We start from the raw sequence: 24,084 nt of genomic DNA on the forward strand, positions 1-24,084 counted from the left end.
TTGTAATTATATCACATGAAAAATTTTTTTTTTGCCATTTGGACATGCATTGCATTGATGATCTGTTAAAAGCATAACGTACGAACATTAGTGCATCCAAACATAAAATGTATGCTGTAGTCATGAGATAGGGAACCAATGCTCGAAAATGCATATTTATTGTGCTAATGACGTACACAGCATGCACTACCTAACAACAATGAAGCTCATAGTAACTGTTGCAACCAACGACTGTCAGTCTCAATGCATGTATTGTAATAATGCCTGCAGTTATTCATACTCTTGCAAAGATCTCGTGTGTCCGTTGTGCAGTCGAACAGTAGCAGCTGATAAACAGTGTACACTCCTGACCTCCAAACATACATACTGTACACAACCTGGCTCGTAGCACGTGTGTCATGTGACGACTGCAAGCATCGCACTGGAGCAATAATCTGCGCTGCAGGCACAACACAGACCCTGCTGTCAGCTGTCCATTGCGTCAGACAGCTTGTGACGTGTCATTGTGAGGTGTGTTGCTGTGTACAGTGCACAGTGAATAGTTATAGATGGAACCTTACTTGTCGCAAGAGTTTGCAGACGTGTATTTAATGTGCGGTCCAGTAGGATGTAGTGGCTGTAAAGCAACATGAGTGCACAGAGAATGCTTTTTCAACAGACATCATCGTAATTGGCAGAAGTTTACCTCTGTAGATACCGACTTGAGAGAGAGAGGTTCATTCACGCCACGGAGGGCCAGCAAAAGTACCCGCCAAAGACTTATCTGAGCAACAGACTTTGAAGAGATGGTGTTATATCATGTAGCCGATTACCAAGCATTAAGCAGCTGTCAATTTACGAGAGAAATGCACGCTTCAAAGGGCAGAGTGTGTAGAGTACTGGTGGAGTAGGTATTACATTCCTATGATAAGGAACGTGTGCAAGCACTGGGACAAAAGGATTCTGAACCCCGCCTCCACGTCTACCAATCCATTATCCTCCACAGTGCTGTACGATCAAACTTCATACAGTTTGTATTGTTTGCCGATGAGGCCTCATTTATCTATGACGGTGGACAGCCAAACAGCCAGATCTGGAAAGAGGACAATCCCCAGACTACTCATATCGGTGGCCATCAGCAAACATTCTCTGTCAAGGTATTTCTAGTTGTTAGCCAATACCACTCGTACGACATTATTTGCTGCCTCCCCATCTGATTTGTCCACATAACCCGATGTTTCTGCGAGATATGTTACCATATTTCTTGGAGAATGTACCTTTTGTTGTCCACAGATTTGTGTCGTTTCAACACGTTGGTGGAGCAGCCCACTTTGATGTTAATGTTTGCAAACACTTAAACAACACCCACCCTCATTGTTGGATTGGAAATGGGAGATCCTGTGCTACAGCCAGCGCGATAGCTGGATCTTACAACCCTGGACCTCTTTCTCTGGGGTTATGTCAAGATGTTGGTGGTGTATGAAACACCTGTAGATATAGCTGAACACCTGCTTTCCAGAGTCCAAACTGCCTGTCTGCCTGTGCAACATGTTGCTGCTGTGCAAGCTTTTGTCACATGCGCCGGCTCAGTCGGTGTTTTGACAAGTTCCTACACAGTTGTCACTTGGCCCTAGCTATTCATAACAATGAAATGTGACATGACTTACAAGACAGTAGCGTGGTTGACACGACTCCATCAGCGTAGAAGCTGGTACGATACAGGAATGATCTATGAGGATATGCTGGCATTACTCCGAAAGTTTATATTAAAAAACTAGAAACCCGCCTCGATTGCGAAAAATACACCTAGTGTTAACCTATGTTTCGGCGTAGATAACTACACCTTCTTCAGAACAGTAAAACCCACAAGTGCCTAAGAAGACCTTTGTCAATGATTAAAAGAACACCATAGCTATACATTTATAAACGAAAAAAAGGAAAACACAAACAGTACATATGTACAAAGTCTAAACCGTTACTTAACTTAATGGTGTAACCTCCACCTCACACCGGCCTATGTTCGATGGGCCATGACCCGCCATAAACTCCGAAAGTTTGATCATAGAGACAGCGTCGTGCGCGTCAAAGGTTGTGAGAGGGTGGTATGAATGCGGGAAATTTTCAAGAACGCTGCCATCCTGAATTTGGAATCATACCACTGTCCATCAATCCGACATCTCGAGCAAATGTATGGTGGTGGAAAGAAAATCGGGTTTACTTGTGTTGCAGATAGGTACAAATACTATTACAAAGGCTTAGCTATAAATAAATCCTTTTTTAATAAAACTGTTATACTTATTTAGATGCTACCTACTGCATTCTGTACAGATATTTTGTCAGCTACGTTTATTTACCACGTAACATCTACACTCTTTTTCGAGAACTGTCGAGATGATTTTCCAAGTTCCTGCAAAGTGTCGCTCAAAACGTAGCCGATGAGCAACTGCTTGCAGCCATCAAATTCCATTTCGTGCATTTCTGTCGCACCATAATCCCACTCGTTTAATATGTGAAGTTCTTCTTCTGTCGAGAAATAAACCCGTTCGTGCTGCTTTGCACCCTCGCCTGGTAAGTAATGAGAGTAGTAGCAAGTTGAGAGAGGCACGTTCAAATGTGTACCAATATGGTGGGACCTGTCCCAATGAACTATGTGTAAATAATGTTAGTGGTGAGAGAAGGAGCGTGATGAACTGCGACTTGAATTCCTCATCAGCGCACTCTGCGTGGCTGAAGGGGTCTGTGAACTGCCCTGTGGAGGGCTGCCTGCGACTGCCAGCCAGCACTGACGTCGGAGTGAAGCGCTCGTGTGGCAACCGTGGTGATGATGGTGACTGCAGTGGGCGCCCACGCACATTGGATGGCAATGATGACGCCGCACTGCTGTCACTATTTACCGACGGGGGTGTGCTGTCATTCACCATGATCAACTTGGCAGAGGATTAAAGTAAATATACATATTTTCTATACTGTTTTTAGTGATTCTTATGGGGTCTCATTCGCTAGATGCGATCAGCCATGACTCACTGTGCCACCTGAAACCAGCACCTGATAATGATGAAGATGATCCCTGGGGAATGACTTCGATTGTTCAGGAGTAAATATGTGAGTTCTACCTTCATTATTCTACAGTATAAAAATTTTTGTGCTTATTTTTGAGATGCTCTTGTGTGCAGATGTGCGCAGTGAGAATATCGGTATTCTGACAGAACCGCTAGCTACTTGTGCATTTGAAGCTGAGTTGTCGTTTGCGTTTGTCCATATTCCCTCAGGAACATGCCCCTGCCGACGCCATACACCTCCACTAATGCCCATGCTGAATATGACCTTAATGACAAACACGCCCGTTGATAATGAGTTGCTTGAAGTGTATTCCAGTAATGAACACAACAACAGTTATACATGTAAGTACTCATAATTTATTATTATTATTATCAATGATCGAATACAGTTTTTCATTTCTCATTCATTAGATTCTTGTCAACTGCTTCTCTTTCTTCTTCTTATGCGCAGGGTTATTAGGAGTTGGGCTTACACCGCAGCCCACCCCTCTCTGTGGCTGCCTGGATACATCATCGATACATAGTATCCCGTCATTAAGTGGAAAGCAATTCTCTGCTGTGGATTTACGCACCCCCAAAAGAGGACGTGATGCTGAGAAGAAGAACATTGTCCAAATCTGGGTTAGAACTGTTTGCGACATCATGGGGCGAGTCGATACCAGAGTGGTCATACTGAGTCATAGATGCAGGAAATGGGGTCCAGTAAGACACTCAGCTCTATACTCCACCCTGATTTATATTCATAAGATTTTGACCCACTTATTGTGGGTTCCAGTTACATCCCTCTTTGAAAGAATATATTGCTAAAATTATCCCTTAATGCCCAAAATCTTGATGAGAGAAATTTAAATTGCTTTGCGTGGTTGCTTCTCGCTAGCGATAGAAATAATCCTAAAAATGAAGGCACACAGATGCGTACCAAACATCAGATGTCCAGTGACATTTTAATTTCCCGAGCACAGAATTCCCCATAGTACTCCAAGTCATTTCAAAGACAGTAATAACTGCGAGTATTCGATTCGCGTTTATGGGCTGAATGTTGGTAAGCCGGAAGAAGAAGAAGAAGAATATCAACACACTGTGTCGCACAACAACAAAGAAGTCAAGCATAAAGTAGTTGGTCCTCTCATCTTGTCCAAATTAGCCGGTAAACGTCCCAAAAGTGTAGACCTGCTGCTAATCTCTAAAGGCGATAAGCAACACTATGTTTGGATCAAATAAGTATCCCACCTACTTTGTTCTCAAATGAGAACAATAACTTGCAAGATATTTTTGCTGTAGATGTCTCAAGTCATTTAGCAAGAGCTGGTATCTTGAAAGACACCTCATTCACTTCTGAAGCAAAGAACCTATATGGGTGGAAATGCTTATCAAGGGTAAATGGTTCTCGAAGTTTAAGAATGCCTCTCACTAGCGGCTCTGTCCCTTCGTTGTTTACATCGATTCAGAGTGCCCCCTAGCTCTCGTGGGACAGTGTGAAGGTGATGCCTCGGGGTCCCATACCACTGTCACAGAATGACGCATATGACATGTGGCTACCTATCAAGTTGTCTACACGTACAACTCTTATCACAAGAAATTAAAATCTTATGTCGAGGGAATACTGTGAGATGGTTGTTCCCTGAGCTGGAAAATTTTGCACGGGATGTTTATAACATTTATAGTGAGAACATCCTCACGACCAACTGGAAGGAGAATGATGCATTGTACAAGGCAGGTAGCTGATCGTTATATCTGGGGACCGCGACTGGACAGAGATGAGGAAGCTCCCTGTAGAGCCTGTTGTCATGTAATGGAGAAGTCCCACAGCGGAGATTACAAGCTCTTTAAGTAACTGCCACACCACATAGCGGTCTTTTCGACAATTTAAGTGAGTATGATGCCCACTTTCTAGTTCAGCACTTTGGTGAGTCTGGGATGTAGGATGATAAGATCAGTGTCATTTCTGGCACCATTCGGATATACATGTCGTTTCAGTGCTGATCACACAAAGAATAATGTTCCACTTTCTATGTTCACAACGCTTCATGCTCACATCTTTTTAGAAACATGCTGAACCGACGCGTCCTGAAGATATGCATAGCAAAGGGAGCCACATATCTCGATGATTCAAAGTTTCAGCTTATGACGAAGGAGAGGTCTGTCTATACGAAAATCTGGACTCTCCAGTAAACTAAGAGACACCTGGTGAATGTAGGAGTTCGGCATCTCTGATTTATAAGAACATGTAAAATAATGAACACCATGTACGTCTGCCTGCCGACATCTTCGAGAAATTCTATAGTGCATGCCTGAGCTTTCGTGGGATGCCATGTTAAGAAAGACACATGCCAGCATTGAATTCTTGACCAACGTTGAATTGCTTGTCTCCTTGGAACATGCGATACAGGAGTGACTTGGCCAACCTGTGCATAGGTATGCCAAGGCGAATAACTTGCAAATGAGCCAGAAGGAGTACATGTTGTCTGACGATTTCAGTTACATCCTTTACCTGGCTCTAAACAGCCTCTACAGGCAAACCAGACCACAAAGTCTATCATTTGGAGGGTTCTGATGGATGTCCAAAGGGGAAGTCGCCAGAATGAGGAAAAAGATGAAATATGTGGCTGCTGATGCTGTTGAGGGATAAGTCCCATTGGTACAGCTGGACCATCCCACCAGTTTACATGACGAGCACAGCCATTTGCAAAGCCTCAAAGGCTTTCCTAATCGGGGACTACAACAGGTGCTTCCTCGACGGCATTGGGGCATTGGCGCTGCACCACAAATGCTGATCAGGTAATCTTTCGATCGAGGTATATACTGAGGTATGGACTGCAATTGTAGCTGGAAGCAGGGCTGCCTTTTCACGATCACAAGTGATCCATCTGTCGCGATGGTTTGGAACCCTTCTGCATCCAGACTACTCACTGAAGGGATTGAGTGTTTTTATTAATTATTAAACCATTCTAGCGTGTGACTTTTGTTTCTGGTACAGTTTGGTGAACCGTTTGTCACAGTTCTCTCTGCATGTGTGAGGTCATGAATGATTTATTGCACAATATATATTCAGGGTGAGTCACCTAACATTTCCGCTGGATATATTTCGTAAACCACATCAAATACTGACGAATCGATTCCACAGACCGAACGTGAGGAGAGAGGCTAGTGTAATTGGTTAATACAAACCAAAAAAAAATGCACGGAAGTATGATTTTTAACACAAACCTACGTTTTTTTAATGGAACCCCGTTAGTTTTCAATTACGGAGGGGAATAGAGTGTGTCCCGACATGTCAGGCCAATAGATGTTCAATGTGGTGGCCATCATTTGCTGCACACAATTGCAATCTCTGGCGTAATGAATGTCGTACACGACGCAGTACATCTGGTGTAATGTCGCCGCAGGCTGCCACAATACGTTGTTTCATATCCTCTGGGGTTGTAGGCACATCACGGTACACATTCTCCTTTGACGTACCCCACAGAAAGAAGTCCAGAGATGTAAGATCAGGAGAATGGGCTGGCCAATTTATGCGTCCTCCACGTCCGTCAAACATCCTGTCAAGGGTCAGCCTAGTGTTAATTGCGGAATGTGCAGGTGCACCATCATGCTGATACCACATACGTCGACGCGTTTCCAGTGGGACATTTTCGAGCAATGTTGGCAGATCATTCTGTAGAAACGCGATGTATGTTGCAGCTGTTTGGGCCCCTGCAATGAAGTGAGGACCAATGGAGTGGTCGCCAATGATTCCGCACCATACATTTACAGTCCACGATCGCTGTCGCTCTACCTGTCTGAGCCAGCGAGGATTGTCCACGGACCAGTAATGCATGTTCCGTAGATTCACTGCCCCGTGGTTTGTGAAACCCGCTTCATCGGTTAACAGGTAGAACTGCAATGCCCATTGACAGAGTTGCACTCGATGATTAAAGTCATCACCATGTAATTGCTGATGTAGCGACACATGAAAGGGTGAAAGCGGTGACGATGCAGAATGCGCATGACACTACTTTGACTCAGTCCACCGGCTCTCGCAATGTCCCGTGTACTCATGTGTGGGTTCATGGCAACAGCAGCTAACACACCTACTGCACCCGCTTCTCCTGTGACGGGCCTGTTACGGACCCGTTTGCGTGTTACGGCCATACGTGTTGCATACAGTTGGCGGTAGATGTTTTGCAATGTGTGGCACGTTGGATGCTCTCTGTCCGGGTACCGTTCGGCATACACCCTGCAGGCTTCAGCTGCATTTCGTCGACACTCGCCATAGATGAGTATCATCTCCGCCTTTTCAGAGTTCGAATACACCATGGTCACAGTTCCTTCAACACTACACTATCACAGACGTCTGGTAACACGGTGTACTACAGTTGGTCTACGTGCGGAGACGAATGCAGAATAACAATAGCAGCAAGCGCTACACGCGGACACTGCGTCAGTTAGACCAAACCACAACAGTGCACTACAGCCACACTCGTAAACACGGTCGTCATCGTAAACATGTCCCTGCAGATTCTGCTCGCCGACCGTGGACCGTGTTTCTTACAACACGCAACTGAACGTCGGAGGTTTCAAGCGTCAACTTTAGGTTACAATATCTCCGGATGTAATTAACATTTTACAATGCAACAAACGGCACTGATTATTTATTTGTTTATATGTTCAGATGTGCTAACAAAACTAACGTGGTTCCATTAAAAAAAACGTAGGTTTGTGTTAAAAAACATACTTCCATGCATTTTTCTATGGTTTGTATTAAACAATTACACTAGCCCCTCTCCTCACGTTTGGTCTGTGGAATCTGTTCGTCAGTATTTGATGTGGTTTACGAAATATATCCAGCGGTAACGTTAGGTGACTCACCCTGTATATATATATATATATATATATATATATATATATATATATATATATATATATTAGTGAGGATATACATACGACATCAAACCCTGTAAGGAAAGTATTTTATATATTTGTGGTGTGTGCAAGATTGTGTGTGTGTGTGTGTGTGTGTGTGTGTGTGTGTGTGTGTGTGTGTATGGGTGTGTGGGTGGGTGTCTATTGTTTTTGTGCTGCCATTGCTGTTGCTGTCATAAGTAGGTATACACTGAAAGCTTCTGTCTCTATTAGTAATAAATGTTTTTTACATATTATAAACTGAAATCATTACCTTATTCATAAGAGAATGTGTGTATTGCAACAAACATGAATCAATTACGAAATAAAAAAATTGTAGGGTACATGGAAAGTAAAAACTTTGAGTTGTTTTGACAATAGACCGACAACCACTGACGCAAAATGCGCCAACTGATGGACCTCATCTTCAGGTTGTGGTTATTGTCCCTCATCCTTTGTGGCTGTGATGGCTGGAGCATTGTCGTGTCAAAAGCACCAGTTACTTAACATCTGGTCACGGAGTCCCTGGGAATGGACACGTGAAAGTTTAGGTGGGAGGAGTTGGAGCAGTTGTATAGAAGTGTATACATTATCAGACATGTATACCAGTTAATTAGGAGATGCGAACTCGACGATCCCCCATGTTGAGGAGAAGTAATTTTATAAGGCCAGATGTCAACTTACGCAATTCTTATGAATGTCAATTGTTACTATAGCATAAATTATAGCTACCCTAAAATACTTACAGAATAGTACTGAACCAACATCAACGGGACTTGACTTCTCTGAAATAAATTATGACTTGTATTAGTGAGCATGAGAAAGATATAGTTATGTTTTAGCCTTTGTAGGCTAATAAACTAATGTTCTTCAATTTCTGCTCATGGTCTTCCTGTAAAATCACATCGTCTGCTTATGCTATGATTTTCGTGTCACCTGCTGTTGACCCTTGCCAAAGTATCCTTACGATATTTTCCAATGACAACACCCATATCAGTGCGTAAAAATTTATTTATCTGCTACCTTATTAGACGCTGCAATTTCCTGGCTATGTAATCTCCGACTCCTACTTTCCTCCTTCCATTAGGAGTACATGTTCCAAAGAAGCAAAGATGCATGTGGTCACATAAAAACAGAGACAATAGACACTAGACCAGTCCCCACTAAATACGTAGCTAACAGGCTTGGGATTGTAAACCAGGATCCGATGCAAAGTGTCGTAAATCTGTTAAAGAAGTAGCGAGCAAATACCAGAAAAGGAAGATACAGACGATTTTCTTCCCTATCCTCAACCATTCTGAGCTTAACTTCCCTGTGTCCTAGCCCCACAAGGCTCACAGAAGTAGAGGTCGTTCAGAATTCTGGCAGAGGGTTAGTAATAGAACTGGAGAACCAAATATAACTCCAGTGGGAACCAGATAAACCTGGAAACAGCCTCCGTGAACTGACCAGGCCGTGTGTGTAATTTTATCACCTATGGTACATATAACAAAGTTCGTAAGAGGAGGAAAAATCACCACTTACCACGTGTTCGAACGCGAGGGGAACCAACAGCTGTGAGAAGTGCGTCGCGCCGAGTGAGAGCAGCTGCGACACGTCTCGCCAGTGGCTGGAGAGGCGCTCCCGGAAAACCGCCGCCTGGGCCCGCAGTTCTGCACAAGACGGGAGGCGACTTACTGGTGAACAAGCCAGTGGTCCAAGTCTCTGTGGAAGCACAGCTTTCACTTTCTGCCTTCACAGAGTGTATACAAGTGGCATTTACCTTTTGAAACTAGATGAATATACATTGTCAGTAATCGTAAGATTTACAACATGGACACCTCGACCAGATGTTACAAAGCTCATATTCCAATCACAAGTTTAAAGAGCACATCAGGCAGAGCGAGAAGAGTACCATCACCTAACGTAGATTCGATGATAAAGATTCTTGATACATTGCCTAGGGGTAGAAGTATCAACTAACCTGAAGAAATGGTAACATAAAATTACTTAAAAAATCACCCACACGACTTGCTCAGCAATGAGACAGACTCAAGCAATTAGAGATCTTGAGGTAATTTCCAATCATTTTTGTGTCCTAATAATAAAAGGTAAGTTAAATGAGGATGTGTAGTTTGCCTATTTGGCATTGACTTACTGACAAACATAAGAAGTAACGATTTGCACGGAATCGTGTCTATGCTGGTTTTATAATGTGAGTAGTCCTTATGACCTTTCCTATTGAGTTGTATGATTTGTATGAAAACAAGGAAGAATCGTGTCCACTCATACACGTTTTTATATTTGTGACGTCTTTATTTTAAGATAAGTAATATATTTTAGTAATTCAGGAAGAAATTGTATGAGGTGTTTTGCAAGTGCAACTGAAAAAGCCCTTCTCCCCCTAAACGTTCTAGGGACCATGGAAATCTCTGGCTACATTTGTACTGGTATGGTACGTTACATACTGTTAGTGCATTTTACAATTAGGTAGTGGTACACATAATGTTCTGTAATTTGTGGAAAGTATCCAATCACACATTTTTATCTCAGTTTATTGTACTTCTTTTTTTTTTTTATTTGTCGTGTGGATCAATTCGTCTATGATAACTGCGATTTATGTCTTTCTGTTGTTAATTTGGTACAATGAATTTACATGTAAAATGAAATGTATCTGATTATTAATGCTATGTTTTTATGAGTATCCAAGCTACTGTAAGTCTTGGAGGTAGATACCATATGTGCTACTACGCCCTATGATAATAAACAAATTTCTCACCTTATTCCTTTATGTCATTTGACTGTATCGTAATATAGGATGGTAAATTCTGTTAACGAAAGTAAACGTGGTATAAAGATACTCTGATATAAAGCATTTACTGTTGGATGTACGATCACTGATGAGAGCTAATGAAAAACGACTTGTGAATATGTTCCCCCACCAACTGCCTCAGTTGCCATGTAAACAGTGCACATGAACAGTGATTTGATGAGATTCATGTTAATTATGTTGACATTGGTAACAATAAATGTACCTTATGCCATTTCTGTGATCCTTACGCTCATTTAATGATGATGTACTCTCAGAGTTAGAATACTCAACACACAGATAGAACGGTGAGGTATATACACGTCAGAACGTTCGTAAATTTGACGTCTACTGAGGCACAATGTAAGTGATGCGTTGTTTTTAGCATTTTTTGTAATGCAAGTGTAGTATGGATGGCATGATAGTGCCATTCTGTACATGCCCTCAATCGAGGACATTGGGAAAACCGGAACAGAAGAAAATCAATGTGTTCGAGATGTGATGCTACAGAAGAATGTTGAAAATTAAGTGGACTGATAAGACAAGAAATGATAAGGTTTTCAGCAGAACCATGAAGAATGGAACATACCGAAGGCGTTGGTAGGAAATGGGACAGCATTTTATTGTTGGGCTTGCATTCTTATTTTTCCGTCTTGGTTATTACATGTATTCTATGCTACCCGCCTTTCGCTGAATTATACTCTTACTTTTCTCAGTATTTTGAACATTTTGGACAATTTTAGTTTCCAGATGGCTTTTCTAGGTCTACAGGTCCTATGAATGTGTCCATTTTGTTTTCAAGCTTTGCTTACCTCATAAATTACAACGTCAGACGTGCTGCTCTCTTGTGCTATTACACTTTTGACAAGCAAAATGATCGTCATCTGTCGTGATCAAAAGTATGTGGACAACCCCAAAGACATAACTTTTTCATATTAGGTGCATTTTGCTGCCACCTACTGCCAGGTACTCCGTGTAAGCGGCCTCAGTAGTCATTAGACATCGTGAGAGAGCAGAATGAGGCGCCCCGAGGAACTCACGCACTTAGAACGTGGTCAGGTGATTGGGTGTAACTTGCGTCATACACCTGTACGCGAGATGTCCGTACTGCTAAACATCCCTAGATCCGCTGTTTCTGATGTGATAGTGGAGTGGAAACGTGAAGAGACACGTACAGCACGAAAGCGTACTGGCCGACTCCGTCTGTTGACTGACAGAGAGCGCCGACAGGTGAAGAGGGTCGTAATGTGTAATAGGCAGACATCTATCCAGACCATCACACAGCAATTCCAGATTGCATCAGGATCCACTGCAAGTACTGTGACAGTTAGGCGGGAGGAGAGAAAGCTTGGATTTCACGGTCGAGCAGCTGCTTAGAAGCCACACATCACGTCGGTATATGTCAAACGACGCCTAGCTTGGTGTAAGGAGCGTAAACATTGGACGATTCAACAGTGGAAAACCGTTGTGTGGAGGGATGAATCACCGTACACAATGTGGGGATCCGATAGCAGGGTGTGGGTATGGCGAATGCCCAGTGAACGTCATGTGCCAGCGTGTGTAGTGCCAATAGTAAAATTCGAAGGCGGTTTTGTTATGGTGTGGTAGTGTTTTTCATGGAGAGGGCTTGCACCTCCTATTGTTTTGCTTGGTACTATCACAGCTTAGGCCTATATTGATGTTTCAAGCACTTTCTTGCGTCCCACTGTTGAAGAGGAATTCGGTGATGGCGATTGCATCTTTCAACACGATCGAGCATCTGTTCAGAATGCACGGCCTGTGGCGGAGTGGTTACACGACAATAACGTCCCTGTAATTGACTGCCTGCACAGAGTCCTGGCCTGCAGAACACCTTCGGTACGGCTTGGAACGCCGACTTCGTGCTAGGCCTCACCGACCGACATCGATACCTATCCTCAGTGCAGCACTCCGTGCAGAATGGGCACCCATTCCCCAAGAAACCTTCCGGTACCTTAGTGAACCGATGCCTGCGAGAATGAGAGCTGTAATCGAGGTTAAGGGTGGGCCAACACCTTACTGAATTCCAGCATTACCAATGGAGGACGCCGCGAACTTGTGTCATTTGCAGCCAGGTGTCCAGATAGTTTTGATCGCATAGTGTATTATTCCTGTCAACAAATTTGATAGATGAGGTGTTATGCTAATTGTGCGATAGGCCTCGCAAGTATCTGCTCTTGTCTATAGAATTGAACCTAACGGTATACCGCCATTCTCGTATAGTCTACACGCCAACTTGTGTAGTTCTCGGTTGACGCTTCCGCCGATGATTTCGGTAAATACGAAGATATGTTACCTATTGCTTCTGCGTTCCAAATCTGTGTTAAGGTATGACTCTTATATCGGATCTCCAGTGTCTTCCATTCCAATTGTTGTTTCTTCTTCACACTTCAACTGAAGTGTTTTTTTTCTGTTTCGCAACGTTTCTTTTCCGTTAACACCTTGTATTTATCTTTTTTTCTCCAACTTCTAGGATGCGCTGTTCATAATGTCTATCCTGCCTGTGTGGCATTCGTAAACGTTGTATCTACAGCCTAAGAGAAATTCAGATGCATTTCATGATTGTCTTGAACTTCAATGTGCCATTCCTTTCCGTATTTATTCTTCCAGACCATTCCCTTCATCTTCAGTCCATAATTCATCGCTATTCAATGGACATCTCAGGTTATATCTGGGTATGCCTCACAGTCAAATTTCTGTGTGACCCGGACGTAACCTAAGGCTGGTACTTTCCTGTGCCTCGACCCTTTTCTAAGTATTCCTGCTGTGGGGAAGCAAGAGTTTGCGATAGCTAGCGACTGTTGCAAGTTAAAACAAATGGGACAGAGAGAGAGAGAGAGAGAGAGAGAGAAAGGGACTCCGCTCTCTTCCACTCCGCTGCAAGGCTAAATCTGGTATGCGATCATGATTGTTTGTACTGCAGCCATAATGTTACGAAATTGGAGTACGTAAAACTTTGATATTTTTTGTCATTATGTAGTTTGTTAAGAGAAAGGCGAAGAAACATGTAAAATTAATGCATCCACATGTTTGAAACAGTTGCTCCAAAAATCGATGTTTTACGCTGTTTTACATCTATGTCAGAAATGCAGAGCTACAATTTTTGTAGTATGTGTATTCTGATATAAAGCATAACATATGGAATTTACATTAATTTCTGTCATCAATGATAAAACAAGCTACTGTTGCAAAGTTTTCCAACTGTATTTAATTGTATCACTGGTGATGAATATCAACAGTTGTGCATGTCCCATCAAGAGAAACGTGAGTACATATCTGTCTGCATTGTTATCGTTATTGTTGTTGTTATTAGTTGTAGTAGTATAATTAACATTATTGCCTGCTGCTCGTGTACTACGCTTGTTGTGCTGTTGACTCACTAAGGTGTCAGGTTATGTGTAAGAGAGTGCACGAGCGCCTTAATTTTATCACGTGAAATAAACGCGTAAAGAAGTAAATAAATGTGCCAAAATCCGCTAGTGCTTGTTATCAACTTTAAACTATCTCTAAGGCCACCGGCTCTACCCTTTCTTGCGACTCATAGTGTCTGTCCTGCTGGGGATGCCATCGTGTAGTGGATCCCCGTACCCTCTGGAGCGTATGTGTGTCAGCGGGCCACACGCGACACCCGATGGCCTCAAAGATCTGAAAATTTCGGAATAAAATGGCGCCACCTTTCTCCATTCTCGCTTTTATCAGAATGACAACGGACAGGAGTCTTAGAAGATCACGTGTCAGAGATTTATGCTCATATTACGTGTACGTGCAGTCTAGAGCGCATCACATCACATCTTTTAATTGCGGACCGGTGCCCTGGCTTCATGCTGAGTATCCTGTGGACTCTCCCGAGACAGCAGCCGTGTTCACAGATCTGCGTGGACGCGCTCCTGGCTTTACGACCACTCAGGCGTCCTGTCACGTCCCCATATGCCCGCTAAACGATTCGATTGACAGGAAATGTCTGTAACAAGCGTGTGGACAGTGAAGGTCTCAATGTCCCTGCGATCTGGCAGCTCTACGGGATCTGCTGAGTGACGTCAGCTGAGCACGACACAGCTGGAGAGACTTGTGGAGTCTCTCTGTCGGTGAACTCAGGCCCTTGTCAAGGCTAGAGGCGGTGTGCTCTACTGCTGTGTTGGCATGATCTCTCCTTATCTGACATCGACTGAAATCTGTCCTTATCCTTCTTGTTTATTATTTGTAACCTTCCAAGTAAACACAACCAACTTGACCTTGTGTTTTAAGGAGAAAAAGGTACACTTGCAAGATCTCAACCATAGCAACCGAACACCCGCTCCCTCTTAAAATAAATGTCCATAATTATGATAACATTAAATGAAGACTTCTTTAATGCACTGCTTTTAACCTTTTGCACGTGCAGGTTGCCTGTCACTGGCTCCTTCCCACTTCAACTGCCTAATGCACGAGCGCAGGCTACTGTACAGGGAAAGGGGGGGGGGGGGGGGGAGCGGGGTGACATCCAGACCCCTCATACTCGCTTCATGTTGAAAGCGTGGGAGGAGGTGAGTGGAACCAGTCACGCCTGCCCCATGTGTTTCGAAACTTTGTTCTACAAGTGGAACACATGTTGTTTAACATGTAAAACAGGTAAGCAATATGAGCAGATAGTATGTCAATCTCATGCACATATATGATCAACATTGTTTAGCGATATTCTAGTACTGATATTCTCAAGCAGTTTTATATAAAACACACACACTGATACATAGATCTCTGTTGTGGTCAGGGGCAAGGTCAAATCTGACAATATTACATCTTCAAAGCAAGCTTAATCAGTCAATTCTTGATTTTACGTCTGTGTTCCACTGTATCAATGAAATCGTTTGACGAAAGTGGTTTTTTGTGAAAGCGAATCGCCATCATTGTCACCGTCATCCTCTCATAAAGAAGACTCTACCGTCAATCAGCTTTTGTTGTCTACATTTACCAGATGTTCTCTATGATTACTACTAGTAAATTACAATGTAGAAATAATATCAGAAAGAAACACTTGCGCACTTTCATTTCTTGCGTGTAAGAGTTAGACGAATAGCCACATGTAACGATCATTACTAGTTACAACTTTCACGAGCTTTGAGGTTTAATCGTTGCAATTTGATCGTCACTGTATACTGGTCCTGGAGGTGCGACACTATCGCTTGTTGGTTCACCGACATTATAAACACAAACCTCTCACTCATTGTACCTACCGTACAGTAGTTCATGCTCTGACAATGGTCGACCGCAGTGGGCTGGAGAGTGTCAGAAACAAGTCGTACACGAGCGTCGAAAAGCTATGTGTTCAGAAGGCTATAACTGCGTACTCTCAGAACTATGGCACAAATCTTCGCGCGAGATCTATAGTTCGGGCTAATATTTTGCAAGTCTGCTTTTTTTATATGAGACCCAGTTGGTGATCTTCCCGTGTTGGATGTGATCGGTTGTCAGTAGATAACTGTTTCTTTTCTCCAGTGCTGTTATTATTTAGATCTAATGTTTTTATTTCTATGTATAATTTGGACAGAGTTTTCAGTCCGTCGCAACTCCATCATCATGTGTCCATTAACTTTTATGGGATTTTTTATAGAATACCTTAAGGAGCACTTCACGCTTTATTTATCAATAACGTACTCCCATATAAGATACTCACCAGTTTTGTTCAAGTCCCTCCACTTGTAAATACGTAGACGGTGGCTCTCACATCTTTCCCTGGCGACCACGGCTCTTGTGATCCTCCGAACAGCACGCAGTGACTGGGACACGACGTCATGCCTCAGATCATCCCTCTGCAGCGTTGTAATGTTCCATTCCATGTTGTTCAACCTTTCAAAACAAAACGGAGCCAGCAGATGTAACAGATGATATTCTGAAAGTTGACTGTATTTTGTAGAATAGAACAGCGAATACTAAACTCAACGTGACCTTTCTCCAGGTTTTACGTTTCTCATTGATAGAGGTCACCAGCTCATTAGTGTCGAATCAAGGTGTCAAACAAGTATTCTGGCGTAAATTATGACTGGTATGCAAGTCTTCTGACATATTCTGGTGGAGTGATCGTCTCTCATGAAACACAAGAATTCACATACAAACATGCAGCCAGGACAACGACAGGACAAGCACGGCAGACCACCTTTAAACACACGGAGTGGGCGCTCCCCCACAACATGCCTCACCGTCTGCTCCTCGGCACCACAGTCACAGGCAGCGCTTCCACTATGAACCCACTTTTTCAAGTCGTAGCCAGGTCTCCTGTGTGCCATTTGGATGAGGTTGAATCTTGAGCTTTCGTGACAAGAAAGACCATACTGTGCAATCCTACTCAGTTGGTGGTCTCCGCTATTTAGGACTGAACTCTTACCGGACTCTGCCTCAAGAATTAGCATTTGGCATCTTTGATTGTGAGATTAGCATAGACAAAACTGGATAGAACAGGTAACCACTAAGCGGGAGCTATTGTAGCAATGCCATTAATATCCAAAATGGTCCCTTTCGTGTTAATTGTATGAGCGCCGTTCTCCCTCGCATTAACACAATATGCAGCAGCTCAATATGCAAGAAAAATTACAGCGTTCTTTTGTTTGTCTGCACTTCCACCACAGTAGTTTCTAGAAATGTGGTTCAGCTTATTTAGGATAGGACTTTAAACGACTTTCATAGGTTCGCGCAGAGCTGCATAGGTGACAGTGACAGGCAAAGTGAGACACCGAGGTAATTAAGGAAGTAGTTGCAGGACATGTCCGTAAGAACAGACACCACATCCATATAAGTATATAGTTCTGGCAATACCGGTCATGACCTTTTTCTTCTGTGCAGATGCACACATATTCCCCGAAATCTTACGGGACTTGGTAAGAATGTCTTCCACGAGTAATGAGTGCGTTGGGGTGGGTCACTATGACTGTAGTGTGCGGACATGAAAGGTGAGAATGTGGGTCTCGTGGGAGGCGTGTGCGAGATAGTCCCTGCAGTGGCAATATCCTCTGTGCCCTCGGTGGCTCACATGGATAGAGCGTCTGCCATGTAAGCAGGAGATCCCATGTTCGAGTCCTGGTCGGGGCACACATTTTCACCTGCCCCCGATGATATATATCAATGCCCGTCAGAAACTGAAGGCATTAATATAATACTAATTTCAACCAGTAAATAGCCAGCTGCAGTCGATGAATTTGGTTCCTAGGCGCCCATTATGAACAACAACAAAAAAAAACTACCTAGGACCTTGGAGTGCAAAGAAATTGGCTAAGAGGTCACGTGAAACGGAACCTGGGCCAGTGGAGTGGGCTTCTATTCACCGTCAAGCACAGGTTCGAATGACGCCTGGGGCTCGTCATACAAGGCTGTGTAGGTTACCAGCAATCGGTGCACGTCTCTGTCCATGGGTTCAGCTGGGAGACAAGTCGGTCATATTTTGGGCTGCTATTGTGGATGGGTGCCCGACACTGGTGTAGCTGCTCTGTAAGTAGCGCCTTTGATTAGCAATCCAAAAGTCCTCGTTCCTGGATTCGATACCCGACAGTGCTTAAATTTTCATTAATAATCAGCATTGGTCGCCGAAGACTTCCAGCATAAGAGACACCCTGTCTTGCCCTTGAGGTGGGAAAGTGCCCCAAAGGCGGAACAATCAGCAATGATCAGCTGCATGAGGATGCAGAAGACAATGGAAAACAATTCATTAAAGTCATATAACGTGTATCCACACGGCATGTTGCCTGTAACTGAAAAAGTGTCATGATCATCTCTCTATCGGCAAAAGTTACGGAATAGCCCCCATTTGGATCTCTGGGAACAGACTGCCAAGGGGGAGATGAAAACGAGGAAAAGGTTGAATAATGAATGAAAGGATAATGTTCTGATGTCGGGGCGTGGAATGTCAGAAGACTGAAGGTGATAAGGAAGCTAGCAAACCTGAAAAGGGAAATGGAAAGGCTCAATCTAGATATAGTAGGGGTCAGTGAAGTGAAATAGAAAGAAGACAAGGATTTCTGGTTAGATGAGTATATGGTAATATCAACAGTAGCAGAAAATATTACAAACATCAAAAAAGTTTTGCATCACCTCGGTTCCGAGAGTTCCGGAACCTAGATAGAAAATTGGAATAGAGCTCAGCATAAACATTATTTCCACACTTTTTACTGCTCATGAAGACCACACACTGCATGTTGTACCACCAAACAGCGGACCTTCAGAGGTGGTGGTCCAGATTGCTGTACACACCGGTACATTCGAACCTGTGCTTGCCAGTGAATAGCCCACTCCACTGGTCCAGTAGCAGGTAATCTTGCATTGATGCATGCCTGGAATCGTCGTGGCATACTATCCACAAGTTCATCAAAGCACTGTTGTCCCAAATTGTCCCACTCCTCATCGGCGATTCGGCGAAGATCCCTCAGAGAGTTTGCTGGGTCACGTCACCCATAAACAGCCCTTTTCAATCTATCCCAGGCATATTCAATAAGGTTCATGTCTCGAGAACATGCTGGCCACTCTAGTCGAACGATGTCGTTATCCTGAAGGAAGTCATTCACAAGATGTGCACTATGGGGGTGCAACTATCGTCTATGAAGACGAATGCTTCGCCAATATGCTGCCGATGTGGTTGCACTATCTGTCAGAGGATGGCATTTACGTATCGTACAGCCGTTACGGCCCCTTCCAACACCAACGGCATACGTCGGCCCCACATAATGCCACCCCAAGAGTCCACAGCTCGTTGTCGTGCGGTGGCGTTCTCGCTTCCCACGCCCGGGTTCCCCAGTTCGATTCCCGGTGGGGTCAGGGATTTTCTCTGCCTCATGATGACTAGGTGTTGTGTGCTGTCCTTAGGTTAGTTAGGTTTAAGTAGTTCTACGTTCTAGGGGACTGATGACCATAGATGTTAAGTCCCATAGTGCTCAGAGCCATTTGAACCATTTTGAGCCACCCCAAGACAGCAGGGAATCTCCAGCTTGCTCCACTTGCTGGACAGTGTGTCTAAGGCGTTCAGCCTGGCTGGGATGCCTCCAAACACGTCTCTGACGATTGTCTGGTGAAGGCATATGTGAAACGTATTGGTGAAGAGAACGTGATGCCAGTCCTAAGTGATCCATTCGGCATGTTGTTGGACCCATCTGTACCGCACTGCATGGTGTAGTGGTGGCAAATATGGACATCGCCATGGACGTCGGGAGTGAAGTTGCACATCATGCAAACTACTGCACACAGTTTGAGTCGTAACACGACATCCAGTGGCTGCAAGAAAAGCATTATTCAAAATGGAGGCGTTGCTGTCAGGGTTCCTCCGAGCCATAATTCGTAGGCAGCGGTCATTCCCTCAGTAGTAGTCCTTGTGCGGCAGGAGCGAGGCATGTCATTGACAGTTCCTGTCTCTCTGTATGTCCTCCGAGATGCCTGGATACTTCTCTTGTTGCGAGCCCTTTGTGGCACAAAGTAACAATGCGGACGCGATCGAACCGCGGTATTGACTGTCTAGGCAATGTTGAACTACAGACAACATGAGCTGTGTTCTTGGTGGAATGACTGCAACTGATCGGCTGTCGGACTCCCTCCATCTGATAGGCACTGCTCATGCATGGTTGTTTACATGTTTGGGCGGGTTTAGTGAAATCTCTGAACAGTCAAAGGGACTGTGTCTATGATACAATATCCACAGTCAACGTCTGTCTTCAGGAGTTCTGGGAACCAGGTGATCCAAAATGTTTTTTGATACTTGTATAACGGGAGTGGGATTATTATGAATAGGAATGTAGAGCAAAGTGTGTGTTACAGTGAACAGTTCAGTGATAGAGCTGTGCTTATCACAATCGACAGCAAACCAACACCGACAACGATAGTTCAGATATACATGCCGACATCGGAAGCTGAAAATAAACAGATAGAGAAAGTATATAAAGATAATGAAAAGGGTAATACAGTACGTAAAGGGAGATGAAACTCTATTAGTCATAGGGGACTGGAATTCAGTTGTAGGGGAAGACCTGGAAGAAATGGTTACCAGAGAATATGGGCTTGGGACAAGGAGTGAGACAGGAGAAAAGCTACCTCAGTTCTGTAATAAATTTCAGCTAGTAATAGCGAATACTCTTAATCACAAGAGGAGGATGTATAATTAATAAAGGCTGGATGATATGGGGAGTCTACAGTTAGATTACATCATGGTCAGACAGAGATTTCGAAATCAGATACTGGATTGTAAGGCGTACACAAAAGCAGATATATACTCATATCCAATGTAGTAATGATGGAGTATTTTGAAGTATCAGAGATCAGTCAAGAAGAATCAATATGCAAAGATGTCAGTTACAGAAGCAGTAAGGGATGACGAGATACGCTTGAAGATCTGTAACGCTATGGATACAGCAATAAGGGATAGCCCAGTAGGCAGTACAGTTGAAGAGGAATGGACATCTCTGAAAAGCACAATCACAGAAAGTTGGAAAGGAAAACAGAGGCACAGAGAAAGTAATTGCGAAGAAACCATGGGTAATAAAAGAAATAACTCAAGTATTTATTGTATTATACATGATGAAAGAAGGAAGTTCAAAAATGTACAGGGAAATTAAGGAATACAGAAATACAAGTCACTGAGGGATGAAATAAACAGAAAGTGTAGGGAATCTAAGACGAAATGGCTGTCTAAAAAGTGTGAAGAAATCGAAAAAGAAATGATTGTTGGAAGGAATGAGTAAGCATACAGGAAAGTCAAAGCAACCTTGAGTGAAATCAAAATATGGGTGATAACATTAAGAGTACAGTGAGAATTTCACTGTTAAATGCAGATGAGGGTACAGAAGGGTGGAAAGAGTACATTGAAAGCCTCTATGAGGGGAAGATTTGTTTTATGTGATACAAGCAGAAGAAGCAAAAGTCGATTTAGAATAGGATATCCAGTAATAGAATCAGAATTTAAAAGAGCTTTGGAGGGACTTAAGATCAAATAATTCAGAAGGCATAGATATGATTCCATCAGGATTTCCAAAATCATTCGGGGAACTGCAACAAAACGATTATTCACGTTGGTGTGAAGAATATATGAGTCTGTCGACATACCACCTGACTTTCTGAAAAATATCATCCACATAATTCCTAAGACTGCAAGAGCAGACAAGTCCGAGAATTATCGAAAACTCTGCTTAACAGCTCATCCATCAAAATTGCTGACAAGAATAATGTACAGAAGAATGGGAAAGAAAATTGAGAAGGCGTTAGATGACTATCAGTTTGGCTTTAGGAAAGGTAAATGCACCAGAGAGGCAAGAATGACTAAAGAACAATGGAGGCACATTCATAGGATTTGTCGACCTGGAAAAGGCGCTGAGCAATGTAAAATGGTGTAAGATATTCGAAATTCTGAGACAAACATGGATAAGCTATAGAGAAAGACGTGTAACACACAAAATGTACAAGAGCGAAGTGGGGATAATAAGAATGGACGACCAATAATGAAGTACTCGGATTAAAAAGGGTGTAAGACAGGGATGTAGTCTTTCGCCCCTACTTTCAATCTGTGCCTCGAAGAAGCAATGGTGGAAATACAAGAAAGGTTCGGGAGTGGGATTAAAATTCAAGATTAAACGGTATCAGTGATACAATTCGCTGATGACATTGCTATCCTGAGTAAAAGTGAAGAGGAATTACATGGTGGGCTGAGTGGAATGGACAGTCTAATTAGTACAGAATATAAATTGAGAGTAAATCGAAGAAAGACGAAACTAATGACAAGTAGCAGAAATGACAACAGAGAGAAACTTAACATGAGGATTAACGGTCACGAAGTAGATGAAACTAAGGAATTCTACTACCTAGGCAGTAAAATAACCAATGACGGATGGAGCAAGGAGGGCATCAAAAGTAGATTAGCTCTGGCAAGAAGGGCATCCCTGGCCAAGAGAAGACTACTGGTATCAGGCCTTAATTTGTTGAAGAATTTTCTGAGAATGTATGTTTGGAGCAGAGCATTGAATGGTAGTGAAACATGGACTGTGGCAAAACAGGAACAGAAGAGAATGGAAGCATTTGAGATGAGGTTCTACAGACGAATGTTGAAAATTAGGTAGACTTAAAGGTAGGGAATGAGGAGGTTCTGTGCAGAATCGAAGAGGAAAGGAATGTGTGGAAAACACTGACAAGGAGAAGAGATACGATGATAGGACATCTGTTAAGACATGAGGGAATGACTTCCATGGTACTAGAGGGAGCTGTAGGGGGAAAAAACTGTAGAGGAAGCCAGAGATTGGAGAATACATAGAGCAAATAATTGAGGTCGTAGGTTGCAAGTGCTACTCTGAGATGAAGAGGTTGGCATAAGACAGAAATTCGTGGCGGACAGCTACAAAGCAATCAGAAGACTGAAGACTACAAAAAAAAAAGAACGTGGGAAAGGTCTCTAACCTTTCGTATTCAAATGTTGGAGACATTTTCAGAGGGTATGAAGGCTCAGGCAGCAGTTTGAAACTTCTATAAACTCAGCAAGCCGAACTGTTTATACGCATCCACGCCACAGTCGGGCTGTGATGTCATCACACGGGTGCTTAAGAGTGCAGGGTCACGAGTGCGTCTGTTGTCGAGCCTCTGCCGGTTTGCCTGGTCTCTGTATTCAATACTAAGGCCAGCAACTCGTCTAATTTCAGTCATTCTCCTTTTCGTTAAAGTTGCTTCTCGTACTTATGTGTGTTTGACCGTGTGTGCAAGACAATTTATATAATCCTCCTATTGCAAATTCTGGCCATACATCCTTTACAGTGTTCAGAACCCTCACGCTCCTTTGTTATTCGCATAAACACTGCACTCTGATGATGTGGACGGTGACTGCTTTTACTAATGGGAATAGATCTTTGGTCCTTTTGATGATTAGCTCCATATCTGTAAGCAGATATTGCAATCTCAGATTAATCATTTCTTCTGAAAGTAGTGTTTAAATGGTTGGGGTGATCCTCCAACTACTGTGGTGACAGATTATTTAAGCCCAGCCCCCAACTGCTCTTTCCAGTTTGGGACAATGATTGGAATTTTTTTGAATGTATCGACATGTGTGAGTGAGGTTTCTGCAGACATTCTATGCCTAACATCTATGGATTCTCTAAGCATCTGTACAGTGTAAAATATTTCAATTTCTTTCTGTTCAGGATTTCATCTTATAACTAAAATTTTTTGGAAAATTTAGAAATTCTGTGTCCTTTTTCTCCATGAGGCTGTATAATGAAGTAACAAGTCTAACGACAAAGGTTTTTCTTGGTGGACTAGTGAGCTGTTCCTTCCAGTTTTACATATAAAACTCCGGTTTAACTGTGCTGAGTGTGTTTCTCGTAGTCACACTACCAGTTTTCCAAATAGTTTGTGGTCCTATCGAAAATATGTCATTGT

At 43.1% G+C, this 24,084-nt stretch overlaps 1 protein-coding gene across 1 annotated transcript in view; it reads right to left on the reverse strand.

Moving 5' to 3' along the window:
- The window catches only part of LOC126442759 (uncharacterized), a 45,008-nt gene extending 28,470 nt beyond the window's left edge, over positions 1–16,538 (reverse strand). Inside the window, exons 1-2 of the mRNA XM_050090793.1 lie at positions 16,376–16,538; positions 9,444–9,571 (exon numbers count right to left, since the gene is read on the reverse strand). Of these exons, the coding sequence (XP_049946750.1) occupies positions 9,444–9,571; positions 16,376–16,538 (291 nt within the window). The remainder of the gene's footprint in view (positions 1–9,443; positions 9,572–16,375) is intronic.
- Between the last annotated feature and the right edge of the window lie 7,546 nt (positions 16,539–24,084).

This window comes from Schistocerca serialis, unplaced genomic scaffold (genome assembly GCF_023864345.2).
Source record: "Schistocerca serialis cubense isolate TAMUIC-IGC-003099 unplaced genomic scaffold, iqSchSeri2.2 HiC_scaffold_1402, whole genome shotgun sequence".
Taxonomy (NCBI): Eukaryota; Metazoa; Arthropoda; class Insecta; order Orthoptera; family Acrididae; genus Schistocerca; species Schistocerca serialis.